We start from the raw sequence: 25,215 nt of genomic DNA, 5'->3' as shown, positions 1-25,215 counted from the left end.
CTGCCAGCTCCCAGGTGCAGACACACCCCGTTTCCCAGGATTTATGCAGGAAGGATGTAAGTCCCACATGGAAAGTGTCCCAGTTCTGATAACTGGGCTTTGGCCTCATTCCCGACATCCCATCCCCACCTCGTGCCCCAGTTTTGGGAACCAGGTCCCTGACTTGTTCTCTGAGACCCAGTGTGCCTGAATCACTTGCCTGGACCCCCAGAGCCTTGCTTCCCTTGGGTCCTAGAGAGATGGGGTAGGAGAGAGGGAGGGACTCGGTTGTATTTCAGCCTGCCCCTGCTCCACAGTCTACCTGGATCTCTGTGACTCGTTCGGCCTCTAGGCTGGACTCTTTGTGTCAGGGTCTGCTGCCCCCACGCCCCCTTCCAGCACCCACGCTACCCCCAGGAGGCCTTGATCTGGTCCCCAGCCCTCCCTGTCCACCCCATCTTAGGGGCGCGGCCTCCATTCTCCTGCTCCATCAATGTTGTCACTGCTCGTAGCTGGGCCACGTCCTCAGACAGCCCCTGTGAAACGCCAAGGGCCCAATCGGGTCGGGGCGGGGGGGTCACTCCAGTAGGACATGCCTTCCCAGACTTTTCCAAAGTTTCCCAGATTCCCCACCTAAGTGACCTCACCCCGTGAGGACCGGAGGGTATATAGCCGGAAGCAGCACTTGAAACAGGAAAAACGTATCTGAGGCTTGTCTGCAGAGCTCATGTGCTTCATTCTCCGAAATGAATCCAGATTTGTTTGAAAATATTGCTTTTAATTACTTTCCACTGAACAGAACGAAGCTGCCGGCAGATACTTTGTTTATCCTCTCTTGTCCTGATTTACTTACAAACACCCTCTCTCCCTCTGTCCCACTCAGCAGGCCGTGCCCAACCCCGGTGTCATCCCTCTGCCCACCTGCTTCGTGCCAGCACCTGCCCAGCTGAACCCCGAGGCAGAAAAGCACGGGGCTCTCTGACCCGCGCTGACGCTCATTTTAAACCCATGGCCGGAGATCTCCAAGAGGCGTTTCTGCCCGCCCCGCGATCTTAGCACCTGCCTTGTGTGAGGGGCTTGCTCGCCAAAATGGCTAAAAAATCACGCCCTCCCTCTCTCCTCGGACCGCCTGGAGCCCTGCCCCCTCAAGGGTGGCCTTACCCCATAGCCCACTGACGAAACCAAGCGATCGTCACCTCCCCAAGGGTGTCCACAAAGCTGCACATTCTCTGACTGCCCTCCTGCCACTCAGAGGGATCTGTCCCTGCCCTTATTAGGGGTCCTTGTGTACCCCTTCGCCCTCTCAAGAACGTCTCTCCTGAATCACCGACTTCGCCTTGTCTGTTTCATCGTTCCAACAGGCTTGTGAATATGCCCTTGCATCTCAAACAAAATTCCCCCACCCCAAGCCAACACCCTCCTTCAGCTCTTGGTCTCTCTTTGCTGCTTTCACTGCAAGCCTTCTTGAAAAAGCCGGTGTGTCAGGGTCCCCAAGACCACCCACCCTCAGGTTGGATGATTCCCTGGAAGGACTCGGACTCAGAAAGGCTGTCCTCATGGTTATGGTTTGTTACAGCGAACAGAGACAGAGGAAAAAGGCACATGGGGCAGAGTCCGGGAGGGACCGGGAGCAAGCCTCCAGGTGTTCCCTTCTGGTGTGTGTGTGGGGGGGGGTGTCACAGACGATGCTTCATTCCCCCACCCCCAGCAACGATGTGTGACACCTGTACAGAAAATCATCATTCAGGGAAACTCACCTGAGCCTTGGTGTCCAGGGCTTGTACTCGGGGTCAGTCACGGAGGCACGAGGACCTGTGTGAGCCTCAACTACTCAGTCTCCACCCCACCCCACCGCCCGCCACCGGGGGGGGGGGGGTTAAAACCGATACAGGGCCCCAGGCAAAGAAAAACAGGTGCTTCCCATAAATCAGTTGGGTATCCTACATTCTCTGATAGGACCCTTATCGGGCAAGATATTCCAAGGGCTCACATCGCAGCCACTAGTCAAGGCGCAGGCCTTTGGGGGGTGGGGGGGATGTGCAGGGTTTGAGCACCCTAAGGTGGCCGGGGTAACCCTTTATTGCACACGGGGTCCACAGTCTTTCTGCCACTCACTCCTCGCGTTCACTCCTTCGCCGGTTCCCACTCCGCCATCGCCCCCACAGCTCACCGAGATCACTGCTGTCAAGGCCAACGGTGACCTCCACGTTATGAAACGTCATGGCCAGGCCTCTGTATTCATCTGCGTTGAGCTCCCAGCTGCACGGACACATAGTTAACCCTTCCTGCTCCAAAGATTTCCTTCTCTTGCCTTTCAAACCACACCTTTCTGGGCCACCTGGCTGGGCTCAGTGAAGCGGCCACCTCTTGATTTCGGCCCAGGTCAAGCCCTCACTGTTAGTGAGCCCAGTGGGTTTGAGCCCCGCGTCGGGCTCTTCGCTGACGGTGCATAGCCTGCTTGGGATTCTCTCTCTCCCTCTCCCCCCCCCCCCCGCCTCTCTCTGCCCCTCTCCCCAGCTTGTGCTCTGTCTCTCTTACAATAAACAAAACAAAACACACCCTTCCTTGGTTTGCCTCCCAGCTCACTGGTTTAGCCTGCAGTGCAGTGAAAGCATTGATGGTGTCTGGGCCTCCCCCCTGGTTGGGCCTGAGGCAGCAGGGCTGGGGTGCGGCCTGATCCTCAGCATTTCTAACAAGTGTAGGGGATGCTGTTGCTGCTGGTCCCTGGCCCGTGTTTTCCTTCACTGCCTCTTCCTTCTCAGGCTCCTTCTGATTCTTTATCTCCCCATCCTCTAAATCGGCAGTACCCCAGGGCACAGCCCTGCCTCTCTTTATTCTTTCTATTTAGATTGTTTCTAATGTTTATTTATTTTTGAGAGAGAGAGAATGAGTGGGAGAGGGGCAGAGAGAGGGAGACACAGAATCCGAAGCAGGCCCCAGGCTCTGAGCTGTCAGCACAGAGCCGGACGCGGGGCTTGAACTCACGGACCGCGAGATCGTGACCTGAGCCAAAGTCAGACGCTCAACCGACTGAGCCCCCCAGGCACCTCTATTCTTTCTATTCAGACACTCTGCCTAGGCAATCTCATCCAGGCTCATGGCTCTGGCTATCATCTGATGACTTTCAGACCACAATGACTCCTTTCGAGACCTTTCCCTCGACTCCTCGTGTATATATTCAGGTTGCCTAATAGGAGTCTCGGAATGAATATGTCCCACGCTCCTGATCCCCCTCGACTTCTGCCCCAAGCCTTCCCCTTACCGAATAGGCTCACCATCTGCCAGTTGTTCAAATCAGAAATGCAAGTGTTATCACTGATTTCCCTCTTTCTCTTGGACGTCCATCTTCTGACTCTACCATTAACATGCATCTCCAGCCTGCCCACTCCTCTCCACTTCCGGTACCAGCCTGTCCAAACCGGTTGCCCAAGCCATCGCCTCTTGATTGTACAACGGCAACAGCCCCTCTTAAAATCCATTCTCGGGGCGCCTGGGGGGCCCAGTCGGTTAAGTGTCCAACTTCGGCTCAGGTCACGATCTCACAGTTCGTGAGTTCGAGCCCCGCGTCGGGCTCTGTGCTGACGGCTCAGAGCCTGGAGCCTGCTTCGGATTCTGTGTCTCCCTCTCTCTCTCTGCCCCTCCCCACTCATGCTCTGTCTCTCTGTCTTAAAAATAAATAAAACATTAAAAAAATTAAAAAAATCCATTCTCTATACAATGCCCAGAATGAACACGTTGCAATCAAAATACTATCATTCTGCTTCATAAAACTCTCCGAAGCTTGTTGATACACTTAGAATGAGATACACACCCTCACCCTGACTTACAAAGCCCTGCGTGATCTGACCCCTGCCCACCTCTCAGGTCTTGTGCAGTAACTCTCCTTCTTTCTCCCACCACGTTGCGGGACATGCAGGCCTCCGTCTGTCCCCCAAGCATGCCAGAACCAGGGATCTTGCACAGGTTCCCTCTGCCTGGAAGGCACCTTCCCCTATTCTCAGAGGACTTGCTCCCCCTTGTCATTTAGGTCTCAGTTTGTCAAGCAACAATCGCAGATGTTTCGCCGACCCCTCAGCCTTCGGTCGCTGCCTGGTCACCCTCTGTGACTCACTCGGTCTTGTCTGTGACCCCAGAATTGGGAACGGAGCCTTACCTACTCATCCTGGACACAAACCTCTATCATCGGGGTGATGTGCTCTATCATCCTCTTTCTTTCCATAGCACGAACCTCTCTTTGACAATGACCTTGTTTATTTACTTTTAAATGTAGGTCACCCAGAGGGGCTCCTGGGTGGCTCGGTTGGTTAAGTGACTTCAGCTCAGGTCATGATCTCACGGGTCCATGGGTTCGAGCCCCGCTTCGGGCTCTGTGCTAACAGCTCGGAGCCTGGAGCCTGCTTCGGATTCTGCGTCTCCCTCTTTCTCTGCCCCTTCCTGATTGCGCTCTTTCTCCCTCTCTCAAAAATAAACAGACATTAGAAAAAAAAAAATTGTAGGTTGCCCAGAGTGTCGGCCCCACCAGAGAAAGGACTGTATTTGTCTTTTCCACCACAGTGTGCATCCAGCATCTGGCAGAGTAGGGCTTACTATGTATTCGCTGAATACTAATAACTGATCTATATTAAGTGCTTACTGTATGCCAGGCATTCACTGCTCTGAGCACTCGACACATATTTGTTTGTTCAACCCTGGGAGGGAAGGGCTGCTAGCAAACAGGCCCGGAAAGGTGAAGGCACTTGTCCAAGGTCATCCAGTTGGGAAGTGGCAACACTGGGATTTTAATCCTTCCTGACTCCAGAGCAAGCCCTCAAATGTTGCACTGTATGCTCTGTGACTTTGGCTCCCCCTTAGCCCCTCCGGGTTGTCAAATACTGGTTTGAGAAACAAAGGCTGATGTAGATTTCTGATGCAGATTACTTCTCCCACTGAGAAAAGCTAGAAACACCAAACACCCCACCTGAAACCTCCAAGAAGAGGCATCAGAGAGGCATCAAGAGAGGTGAGAGTTAAGTGCCAAAGATCCCATAGAGCACAGAAGCTCAGAGAGGGGAGCCTGACTTGGGGGCTCCAATGCTCCTCTTGAGGCACCTGTCCACTTACACCAAGTGCCTAAGTTGAGCAGAGGGCAGTAGCTGAGCAGCTGGTTAATGGATCCAAGAAACCGTATGACAAACAGAAGCAGAGATTCCAGCCAAAAACTGGGGTTCAGGATAAGGGGCTCTAGGTAAGTGACGCAGGCTTTCAGCGAGACCCCAAAAGGTTACACTCTGAGAGTAGGGTAAATTGGAAATATTCCAGCCCTCCAAAGACGGAATCTTGGCTTCCGATCCTCTCAGTCACTGATTGAATTAAGGTGTCTGCTCTTTCACCAACATCTTGCCAAAAGCAAAAGTAAATTCTCTCGGGAGGAAGGATGACAATATCATCCAAACTCACATTACATTTTTGTTACACAAGGTTTGGCATCACCAGACGTATCTGGAAACAAAACTGAATGACTAAAAATCAAGAGGCAAAAAAAAAATTTTTTTTAAAGGCCAACAAACCTACGCGTATGATAAAATTGCATGGGACAAAACAAACACTCACACACGCACTTGAGTACAAATGGGAAATCTGAATAATAGCGTATCAATGTCAGTGTCCTGGCTGTGATACTCTCCTATCGTTTTGCAGGATGCTACCATTGGTGGTAACTGCATAAAGACACGTGAGATCTCTCTGTATGACTCCTTACACCTGAATGTGCATCTATAATGATCTCAAAATTAAAAGTCTCATTTTAAACAGACCTCTTTAGGGGCGCCTGGGTGGCACAGGAGGGTGGGTGTCCAACTTCGGATCAGGTCATGATCTCATGGTTTGTGTGTTCAAGCCCCACCTTGGGCTCTGTGCTGACAGCTCAGAACCTGGAGCCTGCTTCAGATTCTGTGTCTCCCTCTCTCTCTGCCCCTTGCCTACTCACGCTCTCGCTCTCTCTCAAAAATAAATAAACATTTAAAAAAATTTTTTAAGACCTCTTTAAGAGATCCATATGGTGGAGTTATGAGATACAGACTTGAAAATAATTATGGTTAATATATTTAAGAATTTAGATGACAGGGATGGCTGGCTGGCTCAGTCAGTAGAGCATCTGGCTCTTGATCCCAGGGTTGTGAGTTCAAGCTCCACATGGAGCGTGGAGCCTACTTAAAAAGAAAAATGTAGATAACACATAGAATTTCAACAGAGAACTGTAAACTATGAAGAATAATGAAATGAACATTCCAGAGCTGAAAAACACATTACCTGAACTTGAGAACTCAATAAATAAGTCTAACAGCAGGTCAGACACACCTGAAGAAGGAATTGTGTACTCTATTCACAGAGATCTCAAAAGAAATGAGCCAGAGTAAAAACTGAGGGAAAATAGAAAGTAAATGGGGGGGGGGGGGAGGGAGGGGAGGCATAAGATTAATATGGGACATCGTGAAAAGGTCACACAAGAAGAAGCCCCAGAAGTAGAGGCAGCAGGTAGGGCAGAAAAAGTATTTGAACAGACAACACCTGAGAATTTTCCAAAAACTGTTGAAAGACATTAAGCCACAGATTTAAGAATCTCAGGGAACACCAAGCGTGAAAAATGCAAATAAAACCACAACTAGGACTTTGATAGTGAAATAGGTTTAAAATCAATGACAAAAAAGAAAAATCTTAGAAGTTCCCACAGAGAAAAAGACGCGTTTCCTTCCAAGGGGCGATGGCCAGAACAACTAACTTCTCCATAGAAGGAACGGGAAAAGGAAGATGAGGAAGTGATACTTTCAAAGTATTGACATAACCACCATTCTAGAATTCTATATTCAATGAAAACTCTTCAAAAATAAAAATGACCTAACGACGTTTTCAGACAAGGAACAATGAGAATATCACCGATGGGTTTTGTGACCAACAAAGCTTCTCTAAAGGACTAAAGAAAATTCTTTAAGGAGAGGGAAAATGGTCCTGAAAGAAAAGATGGAAATTCTAATGAAGAACAACAGAAAGCATAAGCATGTGGATAAATCTAAGTTAATTCCGATTGAAAAAAATAATAACAGCTATATCCTGTGAGGTTTTAAATTCGTAACAGAATAAAAGGTGGGAAGAGATAAATGCAGTTAGAATATTCTAATTCCTTTGCATTGTCCTGAATGTAGTGAGAGTATTGATCTTATATTAGAGTTTGATACATCTAGGATCAATATTTTATTTTCCTACGGTAATCACTAAAAGGATTGTAAAAGAATATGGAACCAACATGTTACAACATGAGAAAAAAGAATAATAAAACTAATTCAAAAGAAGGCTTAAAAAGGGAAGAAAAGAGAATACGCAAAGAGTGAAATAAATAGGAAATGAATAGTAAGTTGACGGATTTAACCATGAAGGTATTGTAAGTGGGTAATTACGTTAAATAGTAAAAGAGAAATATTCCGGGGGTGCCTGGGTGGCTCAGTCTGTTGAGCATCTGACTTCAGCTCAGGTCATAATCTCGCAGTTTATGAGTTCAAGCCCCACATCAGGCTCGCTGCTGTCAGCCTCAGCAAAGAGCCCACTTCAGATCCTCTGTCCCCTTCTGCCTGCTCCTCCCCCGCTTGTGCTCTCCCCAAAATAATATTTTTTTAAAGAAGAGAAGTATTCCAACAAAAATTTTAATCTTGCAAAACTGGTTATATGACAGGTTGAAATTTAAAAGACAGAAAAATATGTACCACGCAAACACCAATTCAAAGCAAGCTGGTGTTAGTTCAAACTAGACTCTAAGACAAGAAGCACAGCTAGAGATAAAAGGGACATTTCATGGTGATAAAGAGTCAGTCTTTTAGAATGATATAACAATTCTACATCTGGATGCATGTATTAACACACCTTCCTACTACAGAAAGTAAAAATGGGGGCGCCTGGGTGGCGCAGTCGGTTAAGCGTCCGACTTCAGCCAGGTCACGATCTCGCGGTCCGTGGGTTCGAGCCCCGCGTCAGGCTCTGGGCTGACGGCTCGGAGTCTGGAGCCTGTTTCCGATTCTGTGTCTCCCTCTCTCTCTGCCCCTCCCCCGTTCATGCTCTCTCTCTGTCCCAAAAATAAATAAACGTTGAAAAAAAAAATTAAAAAAAAAAATAGAAAGTAAAAATGGACAGAACCAAAGGGAAAATTTGACAAATCCACAACTGTAGTGGGATATGTTAACACACCTCCCTCAAAAAGTTATAAAGCTAGCAAACAAAATCCAGTACGAGTATACAAAATTTGAACAAAACAATTAACAAACTTGACCTAACGGAGCAACTGCAGAGTATATAATCTTTTCAGTTACATGTGGAAGATTTACCCAAACTGACAAGAGTAGGTAGAAGAATGGTCCCCCGAAGATGTCTATCTCCTGATCCCTAAAACCTGTGACTATGTTAAGTCACGTGACAAGGGGAAACGAGACTGCAGATGGAATTACGGTTGCTAATCAGATGACCGGGAGATAAGATTAACTTGGATTATCTGGATAGACCCGATGTGATGACAAGAGTCCTCAGATATGAAAGGGAGGCTGAAGAGGCAGGGTCAGAGGGATGTGGAAAGTCTCTAGACACTGGAAAAGGGAAAAGAAACAGTCTCACCTATAGCCTATAGCCTCAGGAAGAACACAGCCCTGGGGATGCTTTGAGTGTAGCCCAGTGAAACCCATGTCAGTCATCTGACTGACTATAAGAACTATAAGATAATAAATTTATGTTGTTTTAAGTCACTCTGTTACTTGCAGCCGATCCAGTTGCTAACTGATTCCAGGGTGTCCCCCCAACAGCCAGGTTAAACATCGGGAACAGTACATGAAAGGGTGTAGCTGGAATGTGGGCTGAATCTTGAGCATTGACACGAGCTGAGTCTGAAGAAGTAGGGTAAGACCCTATCCACTTCATTCACTCACTCAGACATCCATTCATGAAACATTGACTAAGCACCTACTCTCTGCTAGATCCTGTGTGTAGCACAGGGTTATACGGATGTGTAGGACAAGGTTCCTGCTCTCCAGGAGCTCACAGGGGAAGACAGAGAATTAAACTGTGGAGAAGAGCAAAGACAGGAACAGGCACCAGAGGAGATGGGAGCACAGAGGTCTCTTCTGATTGCAAGTGGTGGAATCCCAGTGTATACAACCTAGACTAAAAGTGTATGGGCCCTTTGGAAGGCTAGAGGGAGAATGTGGCCAACAGGATGTGTGAGCAAAGACAAAGTGAGAAACAGTGTGGACGGTGTGGAGAGCCGTAAGAGTTGGTGTAGCTGGGGTGCAGAGCCCAGGAGAAGGAGCAGGAAGAAAAGATGGCGGCACTCATGGGCCATGCCATGGGAGGGCCTCAAATGCCAGGCTGGGGCATCTAGATGTCACCTGGAAGGCGATGGGGAATTGTGGACAAAGGGGAGGAGTTGTTAGAGGAACGCAGTGGTGAAACTGGGTTTTGAAGCACCGCGTTGACAGTGGCGTGGAGGACGGATTGGAGAAGGGTAAGACTGCAGTCGGGGAGTCCCTTTAGGAAGATGTTGCAATAATACAGATGGGATCATAGTGCTGTGCACATGGGGAGTGCCATGAAGACAGCCAGAAGGGGCTGTAATCAGAACATAGTTAGGAGTCAGAATCAAGAAGCTTGTGATTGACTTCAGGTGGGGGATGGCAGGGGGGTGGTAAGTACGAAGGGCACGATTCTCTGGTTTCTGATGCAGGCAACCTGGTGGTGCCATTTATTGAGATACTGGATACAGAGAGAGCAAATCAGAGGGAGATGATCAATTCAATTTGGGACATATTGACTTTGAAGGGTTTGTGGGACATTCTGGTGGTGGAGATGGCCAGGAGCATTTGGATATTTAGGTCTGGAGCTCCAGTGAGAAGCCTACTCTGGAGAGAGAAACACAAGAACCATCAGAATCTAGGACACTGACAATGGAACCATGGGAGTAGATGAAATCCCCAAAGGACAAGTCTTAAGGCAGCAATTCTAAACAAGGTACGCATGGGGTGGCATAACTCCCTGGGAGGGTCTGGAATCACCAGAGGGGCTTTTCCAGAGTATCAAGCCTAGGAAGTGTGACCAAGGGTAACTCTTGCTGCTGAGGATGTGACCTTGGGTAGGAAGAAATTTGAGAACACCGGTAAGAAGAAAATAGAGTCAAGGTGGGCACAGAGAGCCAAGGAAAAAGGAGCCAGAAAGGAAGAGAGGTTTAAGGAGATCCAGGAGAATGAAGTGCCCAGATGTTAAGATAGAGCAGTGATTCTCAACTGTGAATGTGTACCGGGGGTACTTGTGAAAAATACAGATTCCTGCCCATCACTATTCTGATGCCATGGGGCCCTAGAATCTGCACTGAAAATTGAGTTCTGCAGGCACTACTTCTGGAGTAGAGAATTTCACAAAGACGGATGTGGTCGACAAGTTTACACTAGCAGAGGGGATGGGTCCAGAAAGATAAAGACTAAAAGGGTCTGTTGGATTCCACTCTTCAGGAGGTCACCGGTAACCATGGAAGAGGTAATTTCGGTGGTGGCAGCGTGGGAGTGGAAGCCAGATTGTAGTGGGCTGAAGACTGAATAGGAGGTGAGAAAGAGAACACAGCAAACGTGGACCCCTTTTAGAAGTTTGGATGAGAGGCGGAGGCGAGAGCTCCATCCCCCTCAAAGGCCAACTTCCATCTCCTGGAGAAACTTGGCAAAGCGGATTGGGGAAATCTGGAGGCTGAGTCAGACATTCCACGGACCCTCAGAACGCACCAGGAAGGCGATTTGGGAATCGGCAAGGGCCAAGCACACCTCAAGCTGCCAAGTCTTAAAACCAAACCCACTGTGCCCGTATTCTGTCTACCCACTCCAAGTCTGATCCACCATATTCATCACCCAAGTGATCTTTCAATGGTCAAAAAAGATCTGACCATATTTCTGCCCTACTTGGAACTGTCCCACAGCTAGTTTCTCCACTCTCACCTAAAAGACCCCAGAGGACACTCCCAGGAATACCCAAGTCCCTGAACTTGGCATTCAAAATCCTTCTGACTCTTGTGGTCCCTACTTCCCTCTACATTTTCACCCCCACCCTTTTCACTGCCACCTCCCACTGTACCACATTCATCCCGAACCCAGGTTTCATGGAGTCGCTGGCAGTTCCCCAGTAAACTGTGCTCTCCCACCCTCATTAGCCTACTAGTCGCCTTAGATGCAGCCAACTCAATACCACCTCCTCTGAGAGTTAGTTACTCCCTCCTTGGAGAGAACCAGCACCCCACACCTATACCAGAGTACAGGTAGAATAAAGTCTTCTATATCTATTTGTTGACACAGCTCTCCCCTCACTGGACTGTGTCTTCTCTGGGGCCAAGGTCTTCCTCTTCCTCTTCTCTGAATAACCAGCACCTGGCCAGGGGCTGAGTTCCCAGCAGGTGCCAGTGAATGTGAAGTGGGGTTTCGCCTGAAGTACCATCATGAAAAAGTAAATGTTTAAATTATGGAGTCACCCCGCCCACTCTTTGGCCCACCAATCAAATAATTGAATCTGCGGGTTCTTCTCTCCTCCTCGCTTTCCTTTCTCCCTAGTTACACTAAGACTTTCAGATCAATTTTCCCTCCTAAAAGGAAGAAAAGGCACGCTCTGGACAACTGTGTCTTTAGATGGTACAACATCTCCTACGGAATTAGGAAACAGTATGTGGGTGTGCTACGGTGGAAAGAGGGCTTGGTTCAACGTCAGGGAGTTTTACTTTGATTCATTCCTTTAACAAGTTACTTAACCCCTCCGAGATGGGGTTACGAATATGATTACCTAAAAAAAGATGTGAAGAATCACGTGAAATACTCGTTGCGAAGCCTACATAACTGCTAGTTATTATTAGGCCTTTGAGATTCTAATAAAGCAGTATCTTAGGGTCAGGACACCAACAAATTGCATTTGTAAATTTCAAATGGCTCAAAGAAGCGCCCAAAGTAACACCACTCTTCCCAGTTTGCTTCTCTCAAACGAGAACTTCCGTACCTCCCCGGCTCCTCAGGCCCACTTAAGACGACTATAACCGCAGCTCCGCCTCCCCAGCCCCTAGCCACGCCCCTTTCCGTACCAGCATGACGTTGTAGGGGCCTTTAACATTGATTGACACTTTTATTCACCAATAAAAAGTGAAATCCCTGTCAACGTCCGGCGAGGGGGCAGGACTTCCTTGTTGTTGCTAAGACACTCTTGTTTCGCTCCTTGACAACCCTGGCGGGGGTGCGCTAGCTGTGGCCCCGGCTCCGGCCCCCGCGGGAGCAGGTGAGGCCCTGGGGCGCGGCGGGCAGCCGGGCGGGGAGGGCCGGCCCGAAGCGGGGCCGCGAGGCGTCGCGGGGCGGGTGGGGCCTCGCCCACCGCGGAGGCCCCACCTCGAGTCTCCTGCCTGCTGGTCCCCAGCCCCCGGTCCTCCCAACCCCCACCCCCTCACTTCGGGGACCTGGGAAATGGGCCGTGACCGATTAGCTGTGGCGACTCTACGGGGCGCTCCTTCCCCCACACACCCGAAGCCCCGTCACGCTGCGCGGTCCCCCATCCTCCCTGACCCGACTCCCCCCAGGACCTTAATCTCCCCCCACGTTTCGCGGAGCAGTTCCCCGCTCCCGCGGCTGGACCGGTGGTCGCCATCGCCCTGGCCCAGGACGCTTGATTTGGACCGTTGGTGACGTGCTGGGACCCCAAGCTGGTCATTTCCTTCTCTGGGCCTCAGTTTCCCCGTCTGTAAATAGAAGTTGGTTTGAATAATCTCTAAGGCCTCTTCGACCCTGACGTTCTAGGATGTGCTTTTTGATCCAACCATGGGCTTCCCTGAGGATGTGCTTACCCATGGGTGTAGTGAGCAGAACTTGACAAACCTAATTTGAATTCCCAATCACAGGACCTTAGCAAGTTATCTAACCTCCTTGGACTCCAGTCTGAGTATATATAAAATCAGGATACGTCGCCTTGGGGGGAATTCTGAGGATAAGGAATTGAAGTATGAAGGGTCTGGTCCAGGGCGCCTGGGTGGCTCAGTCGGTTAAGCGTAGGACTCTTGATTCCAGCTCAGGTCATGATCTCACCGTTGGTGAGTTCGAGCCCCTCCTAGGGCTGGGCGCTGGATACCCCCAACCTGCTTGGGATTCTCTTTCTCTCTGCCCCTCGCCCCTCCTCTCAAAATAAATAAACTGAATTGTTTGTTTGTTTGTTTCTTAAAGAGTCTGGTCCAATGTAGATTCAGCATTTGTGACTTCACTTCCTTGGTCTCTTCCCCACATTTTCCCCCTCTGAGAAGTGTCATCAGTTCCCTTATTATCAGCCGTCATTCCTTCATGAAATCCAGGTCCCGTGCTCCGAACTTTTTCCTGGGCTTTCATAGTTCGGGATGCTTTGGAGTGGGGGTGAGGGTAGTGCGTGATATATTGCTGTGGTGGTTGGACTCAATAGCTTCCCTTCTGTGCCTGATGACGTGCGATTCGGTGATTACCTACTCCTGACGAGACACTTTTCTTCGCCGTGTCTTACGAGCAACTTACACTCCGTAGTTCTAAAATCAGACCGGCCCGCTTCTTCACCATCCGTCTGTCCTACCCGACATGCCGTCTTTCTCAGTGGCATGGCCATCCTCCCTCACTCTGCCGTCCCATCCCACTCAGGCAGTTGTCAAGTTGCTTTGATTCTGCCTCCTTGAGGATCTCACATCTCCATTCCAGAAGCGGCCAGTTTGGTTCAGATCACCTGAGCCAGTGTCGTAACTTCCTAACTGGTGTCCCTACCTCCAGTCTCTTCTGTTTACCCAGCCCACCAGAATAATTGCCTGAAAACACTGCAATGTCACCAACCCCTGAGAGACTTCCAAAGCGTTTCTCTTTCCCCACTAAAAATGTCCACGCTTCTCAGGCCTAGGTTATAGGGCCTTTCTATGATTCCACAAACCCACCCCCAGCATTGTTTCCCAGCCTTTTTTCTCCCTTCTCCTGTGCCAGGTTCTGTCCCCAGCCAGATTGGACCATTGGACTTTCCCAGAAAATGCTTTGAGCTTTACTGCTTTGAAGTCACTGTGTTTGTTCATCTCTCTGCCCAGAACGGCTTCCTCACCTTGTCCGCTTGTCAGGATTCCCACTCTGAGGCTGCCCCTGCCACCAAGCGTTTCTTGCCATCCTCTCCCCTGCCCCTTCTAGAATTCTCCTCCTGCCTCTATCTCTGCATCTGCCTTGTGGCATGTTCTGCTTTCTGTCGTGAACCATAGTCAGTTCCTTGTGTATGTGGTGGTCTCTCAGATCATAAGCCCCCTTGAAAGCAGAGACTGTCTCCTGCTTAAAGTGGAGTCATCGAAAAAGCCTAATCTTGAAGTCCTATATACTGAGGGAGTCCTAGCTCCTCCATTTACTAGCTGGGTAGAAAGTCACTTTCCTTTTCTCGGCCATCGTGGCCATGAGAATAGTAGGGATAATAGCACCTGTGTAGCAGAGTTATTGGGGACAGGGGGCAGTAAGTGAGATCCTGGATGTAGAACACCCGTCCTGTTGCCTTGCTTATGGTCAGTGCTCAATATATCCGATCGAATGAATTTGATACTCAAATGGATTGATGCTTCTCAGGGAGCAAATGAAATCTAATTTAACGACAATAGAGATATCTGTTGGGCTTCTGCCATGTGGCAGACACTGGACTAGTGCCCTGGGGCATCTACAGGGGAAGAGAGAAGACCCTTCAGCCTCAGGTGACTGTCTGGACTCGCGACACAACTGCTCAGTCGTGGCTGGTTGTGACATGCCACCAGTGATTCGCAGTTGCGAATGGTTAAAAGAAAATAATAATAACCAATCAGCGCCAACTCCAATTTATTTCTGGAATAATGTCCTTCTTCGTCCCTCACATTCAAATCTGTTCTCTTGAGCGGGAAGGAGAGGGGCGGCAAACTGCGTAGTCGGCTGTGTGTGGTGAGCATCTGTGCTCGCTTGGAGCTAATAGCTGTGACGGCCGTGACTTTTTGTTGTACTTTGTATCTTGAACAAAAGGTTTGGGATTTCATCCAAATTCGGGTATGTTGGTGGTGGTGGCGGGGGTGGGGGGGGACCACGTGAGTCAATATTGTTTAGTATGTCGTGTTACACATAAAGAAAATGTCTTTACCTCCCCCACCTCTTCCTCCCTCCCTCCCTCCCCATGGTCTAAGGCACATCAGAAGTCTTCACTAGACCTCAGTAAAACGAGAAAAAACGAGGACAATGTTAAAAACAACACTAACAGCAGCAACTTCCTGTGTGTGTGTGTGTGTGTGTGTGTGTGTGAGAGAGAGAGAGAGAGAGAGGAAAGTAACTGTCTTTTCTGAGGACTGTCCTTTATTCTGCAACCATCTCCTTCTAACTATTAAAACCTTCATTTATAGTAGATGATGTGTTTACTGTTCTCAGCGTAACTTGAAAACGCAATCCTGTGTTTGCTTCCCCCCTTTGAAACTGATCTGTGAAATCCGGGTCTCCCGTGTTGTCTCCTGACCTCACCCGCAGCATCTTGGATGAATGCCCTCACTCCCTTAGCCTCCTTGCTCCTCACCTTGCCAGCTTTGCTCTGTGTTTGCCAGAAGGCAGAGGGTCGACGTGGCAGGGAAGGGCGGGGGGTATGACCAGGGCACCCAGTGTGTCCCCCCGACGTGTCTGGAAGTAGGAGACGTGCCCGGGCAGGTGGCAGATGCCGAGAATTGAAGCTACTTGTGTTTCTGTCTTTCTCCTACCTGCTTGTGACCGGGGAAGAGGCATAGAAGGTAGAATTAGAAGGGCAGATATGGGATTGGATCCTGGCTCTGTCCCTGCTGGCTCAGTACCCTTGGGCCAGCCCCCAAACCTCTCTGAGCCCCGGGTGCCTTATCTGAGGACTGGGAGTGGATGCTGCCCTCACAGGTTGTTACTGGATGAAAGGAGACAATGAATGAAAACCTGGTGTACCCCCCCCCCCCAACTACCACTGGCCCCAGCTGTGTTCCACAGACTTGCCTTGTGACTTTTGTCCGTCAGTGCTTACAGCGTGGCTTGCGGAGTGGGGACTCAGTAACTATTGGTTTGTCTGGCTGAACGTTTAGGTGTTTAGTGGGCTGGTATATGAAGAAGGACATCGCAGGTCCCCCTCTCACTGCACCGGTAACAAGAGCTGACACTTGTTGTGAGGTAGTCTGTTCTTCGTCCCAATTTCCAGACGAGATAAACGAAGGCTCCGAGAGAGAAACACTTGTCTGAGGCACGAGATGTGAATTCAGACCTGCCCGCGGAGCCTGCACCCACCAACCCCCATGCCCTGCTCTGAGTGTGCCCTCCCACCTCTCGGATCCTGGTGGTGGTGACCGGGGGTGCTCCGAGATGCACAAGCCAGGAGTGTTCCAGGCATTGAGTGGCTGCCCCCACCCCCACTCTGGGGCACTGGCAGACACTTTCGGCCTTAATTCCCAGAGTCCTTCATTTTCCCCCCACCCCTCTCACATCCGCTTAACCCTCCTAAGGATTCTTCCCAAGTGCTTCAGGAGCAAAACAATACACGGTGACTGAGGTCAGTGTCCGAAAGAATGAGGCACAGACAGCAGGACAAGGGGCGCTGGGTCTTTCAAGGTGATGACAGAAGGAGCCCTGTCTTTTCCTCCCGTTCCCCGGGCGTAGCCTCGCAGTAGACAGGGGCGAGGCTGTGCCAAGCGTTCGGAGGCGTCCTTGGGCGAGGAGAACAAGGGACGGGAGACAGGGCGAGGCCGCCACTGGCTTTGTGCACCAGGACGTCCCTAGGACAGGTTGAGCTTTGGTGCCCAGCAGATTCAAGTACCCTGGCCGTGGTCACACTTACATTATTAAAGGGCACTCTTTTAGGCCTGATGGGACTTCTTTCTGGCCTGGAGCTGTCAGACACACACTCATCCGCACGGGAGATTGATAAGGTTATTAAAACCTCTGGGTCTGCTATTTTTGGCAGCATTCTTCCAGGCGGGCTTTAAATCGTGGCCAAATGACTGTAGCTGTACTATAATGATACAGCATCATAAAAGATTCTCCTACCTTTCTGTATTTGGAAGCACGTCATCTATAACTGTTCCTTTTTTATCCTGCAAGTCTCATCCCTTTTGGATCCCCAGAAGTACCGGCAGTGGTTAGGAAAAGGCATTCGCAATCGTGGTCCTTAATAAGCGCGGTTGAATAATGTTGGAGACGTGCTGGCCGACGGCAGGGTGGCAGCGCGAGCAGCGCGATGAGAATAGTGCACAGAGCTTTGCGGTTTCCACACCCTCACATACATACCGTTGGTGCTTGCAGTGGCTTTCTGAGAATAAGAAGACGGGTTCATCCCATTGCACAGAGGCGGAAACCAAGGCTCGGGTTAAATTACTTGCCCAGGGCTGCAAAGCACGGAGGGAACAAAATTCATTTTGGTTATAGAACTGGTCTTCAAGCCTAAATACCCCACCTCTCGGTTCCCCATGCCCTTCCCCGTCCAAAAAAAAAAAAAAAACCTGTCCCGGTGGCTTTTTCCCCTTTGTTCCTGAAGAATGGACTTTGGTAATATCTCTGACCTCTGAGTCTGGTTCATCAGGGTTCCATATGCTGAAACAGAATCCCAGCAGCCCCAGCCCCCGCCCTCCCCAAGGGCAGGCAGGCACACCCTTGACTGAATTCCCTTCCAGGCCACGCCAGGCCAGCACTCTTGAGCCCCGAGGATGCACTGGATCGGATTGAAATATTTAATTCAGTATTTAGGTGGGAAATGCCTCAGCGACTGCTTCAGCATTTTAAGCTGAGAATCTTGGGAGGTAAACACACCTTAAAGCCCGTATCCTTCGATCGTCACCTCTGTTGCACCTTGATAACGGGGAGGAGGCAGCAAGCAAGTGGCCTTTATGAAAGCCAGGACAGGATGGGATTGGAGATGGGCCTTAACATTAACGAGCAGAGACAAGACGATTCCCTGGATTCTGTGAAATAAGAAACATTAGCAGAAAGTCCAGTGAGATCGTGCCTGGTCATTCGCCAACTTCTCTGTAGAGACAAACCAGAACTGCTAATATCTGAGTGGTACAGGTGCCCAGAATTGACGAGCTCAGAGGAACCGTCTGTCCACCGGGAAACCAGAAAATACCAGTGTCGCGGGATGGTGGAGTCGGCGGCAGGCTTCCAGCCTCGTTCGAGGGAGCCCACCAAATGGGGTGGCGCCGAGGGCTTCTGAAGCACCAGAGAGACGGAGACGGTTGAGAGCACAGCCCGGAAGAAGCACGCGGAAGGCTCGGTGCTTGGCCACACGCGGTCGAGTCCACATGAGAATGGTTGTCACCGACCGGTCAGACGTCAAACGTGCATTTCGCAGCTGGGATCACACGGCCCGCGCTGGGGGTGGCACACTGGGCGCCTACCTTGTGTCGGTGCCACGAGAAGGAGAGAGAGGGGCCCACGCCGGAGACCGCGCCCAGAGTCAAACCCCAGGTCTGCTGCTCACCGGCTGAGACCTCAGGCCGGTGGAGTAGCAGCTTTACGCCTCCTTTGGTGCAGGCCCTAACTCGCAGGGGCGTTGTAGCAGTGGGGCACTAGGGACAGGAAACCTGACAAACGTCACCTGTCACGACTGCCCGTTAGTTGCTACGCTAGGCGTTTTCGGGCTTTGGTGGCCGTGCCATGAAAACAAACCAGTTTGGAAACGTCAGAAACGCTGGCGTAACATTATTTGCTTGTAGGTGTCCAATGTGGATGGTTAAGCAGGGTTCGCAGCACGGTGGGTTGTAGGCACTTGTGTTAGTCCTTCTTCCGAGAGAAAAAGTCTCTTGAATTACAGGCTAGATTGAATTGGAGAATAAGGAGAAACAACCAGGATTTCCAGCAGTGCTCACAGACATTAGGACCCAGCTCCTCTCTTTAGGAAAAGTCCCATCTGTTTTTACATAGCTAGATTTGGAAAGAAAAAAAATCCAAACATATGTATTAGGCTTTATAACTTTCCATTCATATCCACACACAGTCTCTCGTGTATGTGGCCATGTGCTGGGCCCTGGGTTAGCTTCCCGTACCTTCTCATCTGAGTCTCGTAACAGCCCCACGAGATAGATGTGGCTGCCCCCAGGTTCCTGGTGAGGACCCTGAGGCCCAAGGCCACACTGCTGGGGAACAGTAGAACCAGGAGGCCCAGGCCTTACAGCTTCTGGACCAGGCAGGCCTGAGGGGGAGGGGGCAGGAAGTGCTGGGAGCCGGGCAAGCCGAGGAGGACACGGACCATCACTGTTCCCATTCCTTCCGCAGATCAGGGACCCGTGGAAGAGGCTCCGGCTTGCACATAAGCCCGGGATTGTTGACCCTGACCCGACATTTCCCTTTCCAGCTACGTGTGCTGGGGAGTAAGGACCGTGTACATACGTGTGCATGCAGAGAAGCTGCGCGTGTTAATTGCAAGCTCCAGGCTCCACCCTCGGCCTGGCCCGCACTCAGTATTTGTCTTGATAATGACAGTGTGGGCTTGTAGCCGCATACCAGTGTGTTCTTAACCGCCGGGTCCCAGCATCTCGCGTTGACTCATCCTCCCGTCTGCAGACTTGCTGGCCATTTGGAAAAGGATGCGGAGGAGTTAAGACGGGGAGGTGTCAAATTGTCAGTGAGACATTTCTAATTTGTGATGTATGGTTTGAAAGCCAACTCTTTCTCCTGGTTTTTCCTGTTTTCCACAGCACCCCTTGAGGAAAGACATTTTCTGCTCCCACCCAGTTGGCAGGGCCTGCTTCCTGAATCCCCGGGGTGTGGTCTTCACTGCCAGCGCCAGCACCTCCCGAGAGCCCACTCTCTCCCTCCGGGGGTCACGGTGGAAGGATCATGGGAGAAACAGAAGGGAAGAAAGATGAGGCTGATTATAAGCGACTGCAGACCTTCCCTCTGGTCAGGGTAAGCCCCGGGGCAGGGAGGCAGGGCGGCCAGCAGGGCCCACACCGCCTCGAAGCGAGGCAGAGAGCTCGGTCCCTGCAGGACAGCAGGAGGAGGAAGTTAAGGGCTCCCCTGGCTCAGCTCTGGAGGTCTGAGAGTTGACAGTGCTCCATTCCTTCGTTCCTTCATTCACTCGACAAGTACTTAGGTCACCTACTGTACGTTGGGCTCTCTTCTAGGCACTGTGGGTACAGTAGCGAGCAAGACAGGCAAAGGCCTGGGCCACAGGAAGAAAAGTTTCAAGGAGCGTAATTCCGGTAAATAGTGCTATCAAGAGAGAGAAAGTAGGTGTCAGGGGCTAGAGAGTAGGGGTTAGTCTCTGGACAGAGTTCTCCGGTCAGAGACTTGAATGAAGTTAGGGAGACAGCCTTGCCAAGGTCTGGGAAGCACGTGCCAAGCAGGGGAAATGGTGAGCCCCGAACGCCCGCGGTGGGAGTGAGCTCGGCATTTTGGAGGAACGGAAGGAAGGCCGACGAGTGCCGAGGCGGGTGGGGGGACGTGAGGGCCAGAGTGACAGCAGGCCAGACCTCACAGGTGGGCCAGGCGCTGTGACAGTCATGGTGAAGAGTGTGGACGCTCTCCCGGGCCCGAAGGGAGCAGCGGATGTTTTAAGCCGAGGAGTGATGGGACGCGTTTGATGTTTTCGAAGGATCGCTCCAGCTGTTGTAAGGAGAATGGATTTTTAGGGGACCGGAGTGGAAGTGGGGAGACCCGTGAGGACACTACTGCAGAGGCCCAGGGAGACGAGGGGGCGGCTAGGCCCAGGTCACGGAGTGGAAGTGGACACGTTCAGACTCAGGACGCATCTTGGAGGTTGAGGCCGTAGAACTCACTGGCGCATTGGGTGCCAGGTGTGAGGACAGGAAAGTCAAGGATAACTCCCAGGACTTTTTTTTTTTTTTTTTCCCTGAACTCAGGAGAGAAAATGGTGTCAGTTACCAAGAAAAGGAAGGAGGAGGAAGCGTAGGTTTGTGGGGAAAGTCGAGTTATCCTTTAGACGTCTAAGTCAGCTTGTCAAGTAGAGAGTTGGCCATAGGAGTCCGGAGCCTCCCACAAAAAAAGGTTAGAGCTGGGAGCGAAAATGTAAGAACCCTCACGTAGAAGATACATGACGCCACGGAACAGGGTGGGACCTCCTGGAGAGGAGCTTGCTGGCGAAGAGACAGGGTAGGGACGAAGCCCAGGGCCCTCCCGCAATCAGGAGGAGGGGGATCCGGCCAAGTGGATGAGAGAGAGCGGTCAGAGTTAGGAAGAACCCGGAGCTGTCTCTCCAGGCCCTTCCGGCTGAGATCCAGCTGTGCTCTGGGGCCGATGTAAACTGTTTCCGCAACCGGCATCCTCTCCTGCCCGGGCCAGCCTTCTCCCCGTGTCTGTTGGCTGGAACGTGATGCCGGAAGCTTCGGGCCCTTGCAGAGGGGCCCGGGCGTTAAAGCCCACTCGGCTTCGCCAGATCCCATGCCCTCTGTCCCAGCCGCACGCCCCGAGTCAGGAGATGGGCTTGCCCAGGGCCGTGCCAGGGCAGCTACCCAATGTCCATGCCTTAAGCTTGGGACGGCGAAGCCAGCCCAGAAGGCCAGCTCGTGGGCTAAGCCTCTCTCTGTTTGTCTCCCTGCCCTGTCTCTAGCATTCGGACATGCCAGAGGAGATGCGAGTAGAGACCATGGAGCTATGTGTCACGGCCTGTGAGAAATTCTCCAACAACAATGAGGTACAGGCGGCCCCTTGTGCCTTCGGTGACGCCCGTGGGTGAATCAAGTGGCCCCGGTCCCCACGGCCGGCTCCAGAGAGTCCTACTGGGGCCTGGCTGGCGCCTTCCTTGGAAGCATTCGAAGCCCGAGGAAAGCCAGCGAGGGAAGAGGCTGGTGCTGTCTCTGGGGCACTGATCTGATGGTGGTCATGCCCAGCCCTAGAGGGCTCTTCGGGTGCCCCTGCCTGTGTTCCCTGTCTCCGGGGTCTGCTGGGTAGGGCACCTCTCCCCCTTGGCTCCGTCCCAGGGGAGAACAGAGGCCCAGGCATTCATTCACGTACCCATCCATCCATCCGTCCAAAAAAGATGTTAAACGCCATCCCTGGTGCCAGTCACTGTTCTGGGTGCCGGGCCAACAGGCAGTGACGCAGGAATGTCGTTCATCAGCCCGGGGATGAGTGAGAAAGAAGTCAGCATCACGACAGCCCAGCCAGTGGGGAGGCAGACCCAGGCCCGAGTTCAAATGCTGTCTCCAGCCCTTCCGAGCTCTTTAACCCCGGATAAGCCATTTCTCATCTCTGAGCCCCAGTCTCCTAGTCTGTAACGGGGAGTCAGATGCCGCCTCCCCACCGGGTGGCCGTGAGAACGTGTGTGCTGAGATGACGCGGGCCAAGCGCCTGGCACGGACTCCCCCTCAGAGGCTGGGTCCTCTGCCCCTCCCTAGGCCTCTTCTCAGAAGAAGCTTCTTGAAAGAGCCAGCACAGGAAGGAGTGGGGGCTGTTGCCGTAACTGAGGGAAGCAGTCCAACTCCCCTTCCAGAAGTTCCCCGGACCCATTAGGGAAAAGCCTTTCTGTTCCCTGGAGACAAACTTGACACCTCCTCGCAGTGACGAGGACCGCACGCGGCGTGCGGAGTGCTGTCACACGTTACCGCGCTTGGTCCCCACCGCAGCCTCGCGGTGCCGACCCCAGACACGGGCACTGAACGGCGGAGCCCGGACGCCGACCCGGGGCTCCCTCTTCAGACCAGGGCCTGCTCGACCAGCCTCGCCAGTGTCTTCTTGACTGGTGGGGTAGGGTCTGCTCTTCCGTCCCTGTGTCCCAGCCCCTGGCAGGAGGCAGAAGAGTGGGGCGTGGGCTCTTCTCCCGCCAAGACTTCGGCTTCCCAGGGGGAGGCGGGGGTTGGCTCGTGCCCCCCCCCCCCAGGCTTTCCCATCTGATGAGCGTCCCCTTTGTTCCAGAGCGCTGCCAAGATGATCAAAGAGACGATGGACAAGAAGTTCGGCTCCTCCTGGCACGTGGTCATCGGCGAGGGCTTTGGGTTTGAGATCACACACGAGGTGAAGAACCTCCTGTACCTGTACTTCGGGGGGACCCTGGCTGTGTGTGTCTGGAAGTGCTCCTGACACCGTCCCCCCCACCCCTGCCCCCATCCCCTGCAGGGATGGGGAGCGGCCCCAGGCAGGCCCTCGCTTTGCAAAGGAGAGCCTGGGGTCTTTCCTTTTGCCCTTTGATGACAGTTTCCCGAGCCGCGCCCAGCGGGTGAACGCGTGGACACCTTTCCCCAGGCCCCCAGCGCGCGAAGGGGAGAGCAGGCCGCGTTCTGGACGCAGGGGAGGGGTGGGAGGTGTGACAGGGTAGGAGGGTGGGGAGGTGGGATTTTTCGCACAAGGACACGCCAGCCCCACCTCTCTTGGGGGCCGCTCTCCCCTCGCCTCCCGGGAGCCCCCGCTGCCCCCCCGCCGCGCTGCGGTCGGCCTGCACTGTCCTTGTCCTCACCGGCCATATGCACTTGGCCCCAGGAGGAGCCTGTCCTCTCAAGGGACACTGGCAGCTTTCTCCCCTCGTCCTCTGGAGAAGAGGTGACCCTCCAGAAGCCCCTTCCCCAGCCCGACCCCAGGCTGAACAAACCGCTGCCTCTCATCGGACCGCTAGCTCCGTCGTCCCCGGCTTTGGCGCGAGGACCGACAGCCTTTCCCCACGTGCTGTCCTCCCTCCCCAGCCGCCAGGCCGCGAACCTTTTGTACCGCCTCCACCTGTGCACTTGGGCTCCCGTGGCAGAGGGCGTGGGTGTCACTGAGCCTCCGGCGAGGCTCCTGGGCCAGGAGTGCGCTCACCACGAGGCCTGTTTCGGCAGGGAAACCTGGCCTGCCAGTTACTTCTCATCAGGGACCGCATGCTGATTTGTACTTCTGATCTCTGCTGGCTTTTCTATATTCTTTTTTGAGCGTGGGGAGAAGGGTTTTAGTAGAAGGGTGAATCCTATTTTACACAGCGGTCTTATTTATATAAATGTCTTCGTTTTTACAATTAAAGTGACCAAAAATGGACCTTGAGCTACAGTCTCTTGAGGTTAGGGGAAGATGGGCTGGGTATCCTCGGGCTGTGGTGGGTCCCGGGAGCCCAGAGAGACTTCTGGCTGAATAGCGAGGCTCCTGGGAACCTGGGCCCAGACACAGCCCCGCTCGCCCAGGCCCCGCCGTTCACCGTTCCGTCCCGGGTGGGGGCTGAGTGCGGTCGCTGGGGCCACACGGACGCTGACTGAGACGCCCTCGATGGCCAGACCGAGCTGCCGTAAAGCCGTCGGTCTCGCATAACGTGGTTTCAGTTTAAAGGTGTTGATTCAACAGCTGGTGGATGCCAGGGCCCAGGGGCAGGGTCCCGGAGATGGAAAAGCCACAGACCCTGCCCTCAGTGAGCCCACAGTCTCCTGTGGAGGAACACTTGAACCCAGTCGTTACAAGCAGATGTGAAAGATAGGACAGGGCACCCCAGGAGGAGAAGGGGCGCTTCTGGTCCCAGCCCAGGGAGTGAGGTGGGCCTCTGGCCGACGAGGCCTGAAAGCTGACTCTTGAGGGAGAGGGGGCTTTACTGGGGGAGGGGCTGCTCCAGACCGAGGGGTGATGGGAGTAGAGACACGGAGGCAAAAGTGATTTGAGGATGGGGGGGCACATTGTGGGACCATGAAGCCCCTTCGGCTCGGGCTGGCCCCTCAATTCCAGTCTCAGACCCTAAAACACTGGCCCCGGGGAGAGCAGGCCCCTCTTCCCTGCAGCCTCTGTTCCCCACCCTGCGGGGCCTCCTGGGCTGGCCCACGCGGGACACTGGGGTCCCGGGAGTCTCGGCTCCTGGCCCAGCCATGCCCTTCCGAGGCTGAGTCCAGTCGTGAGTAGATCTGTCAACAGACATGCGGGACATCGTGGCTTCAGGCAGCCAAGGTTTGCTCACACAGACCAGGGCGGCTGGGCAGAGACTAGTGGTCACTCGTGGACCTAAGTTCTGGCTGAGTTGGTGCCTCGCAGGGTCCCGGGCTGACGACAGGCAGACCTGAACTAGAAGCTGAGGTCCCCCCTCTGAGGCTGGAGAGATTGGGGGCACACAGGGAGGAGTGACGGGAGAGGGGGCGCCGAGGCCTGGAATAGCCGTGGTTTGCTAACCGCCCGCTTTGCGTCTGTTCTCTCCGTGAATCCACACCCGCGGGTGCCAGCAAGTGAGGCTTGGCACAGCCTGCGGCCGAGGTGGTGGGGGTGGCACTTGGGCGTGTGGGCTCCGAGGCCCACAGATCTGGCTCGGGCCCAGCCCTGCTCTTCCTAAGCTCTC

The 25,215-nt window shown here is 52.7% G+C and overlaps 1 protein-coding gene across 1 annotated transcript; it reads left to right on the top strand.

Moving 5' to 3' along the window:
• Nucleotides 1–12,193: 12,193 nt before the first annotated feature.
• Nucleotides 12,194–23,951, top strand: DNAL4 (dynein axonemal light chain 4). Its single transcript, XM_047066986.1, has 4 exons — nucleotides 12,194–12,282; nucleotides 19,679–19,889; nucleotides 21,553–21,636; nucleotides 22,857–23,951. The coding sequence occupies exons 2-4, from the start codon at nucleotides 19,821–19,823 to the stop codon at nucleotides 23,019–23,021; spliced, it is 318 nt and encodes a 105-aa protein (XP_046922942.1). The 5' UTR covers nucleotides 12,194–12,282; nucleotides 19,679–19,820; the 3' UTR covers nucleotides 23,022–23,951.
• Nucleotides 23,952–25,215: the final 1,264 nt, after the last annotated feature.

The sequence above is a fragment of the Lynx rufus genome, unplaced genomic scaffold (assembly GCF_022079265.1).
Source record: "Lynx rufus isolate CCGP_SWC_20201006 ecotype Redwood Valley unplaced genomic scaffold, mLynRuf1.p SCAF_7, whole genome shotgun sequence".
Lineage (NCBI taxonomy): Eukaryota > Metazoa > Chordata > Mammalia > Carnivora > Felidae > Lynx > Lynx rufus.
This window is presented reverse-complemented; position numbering and strand designations above follow the sequence as displayed.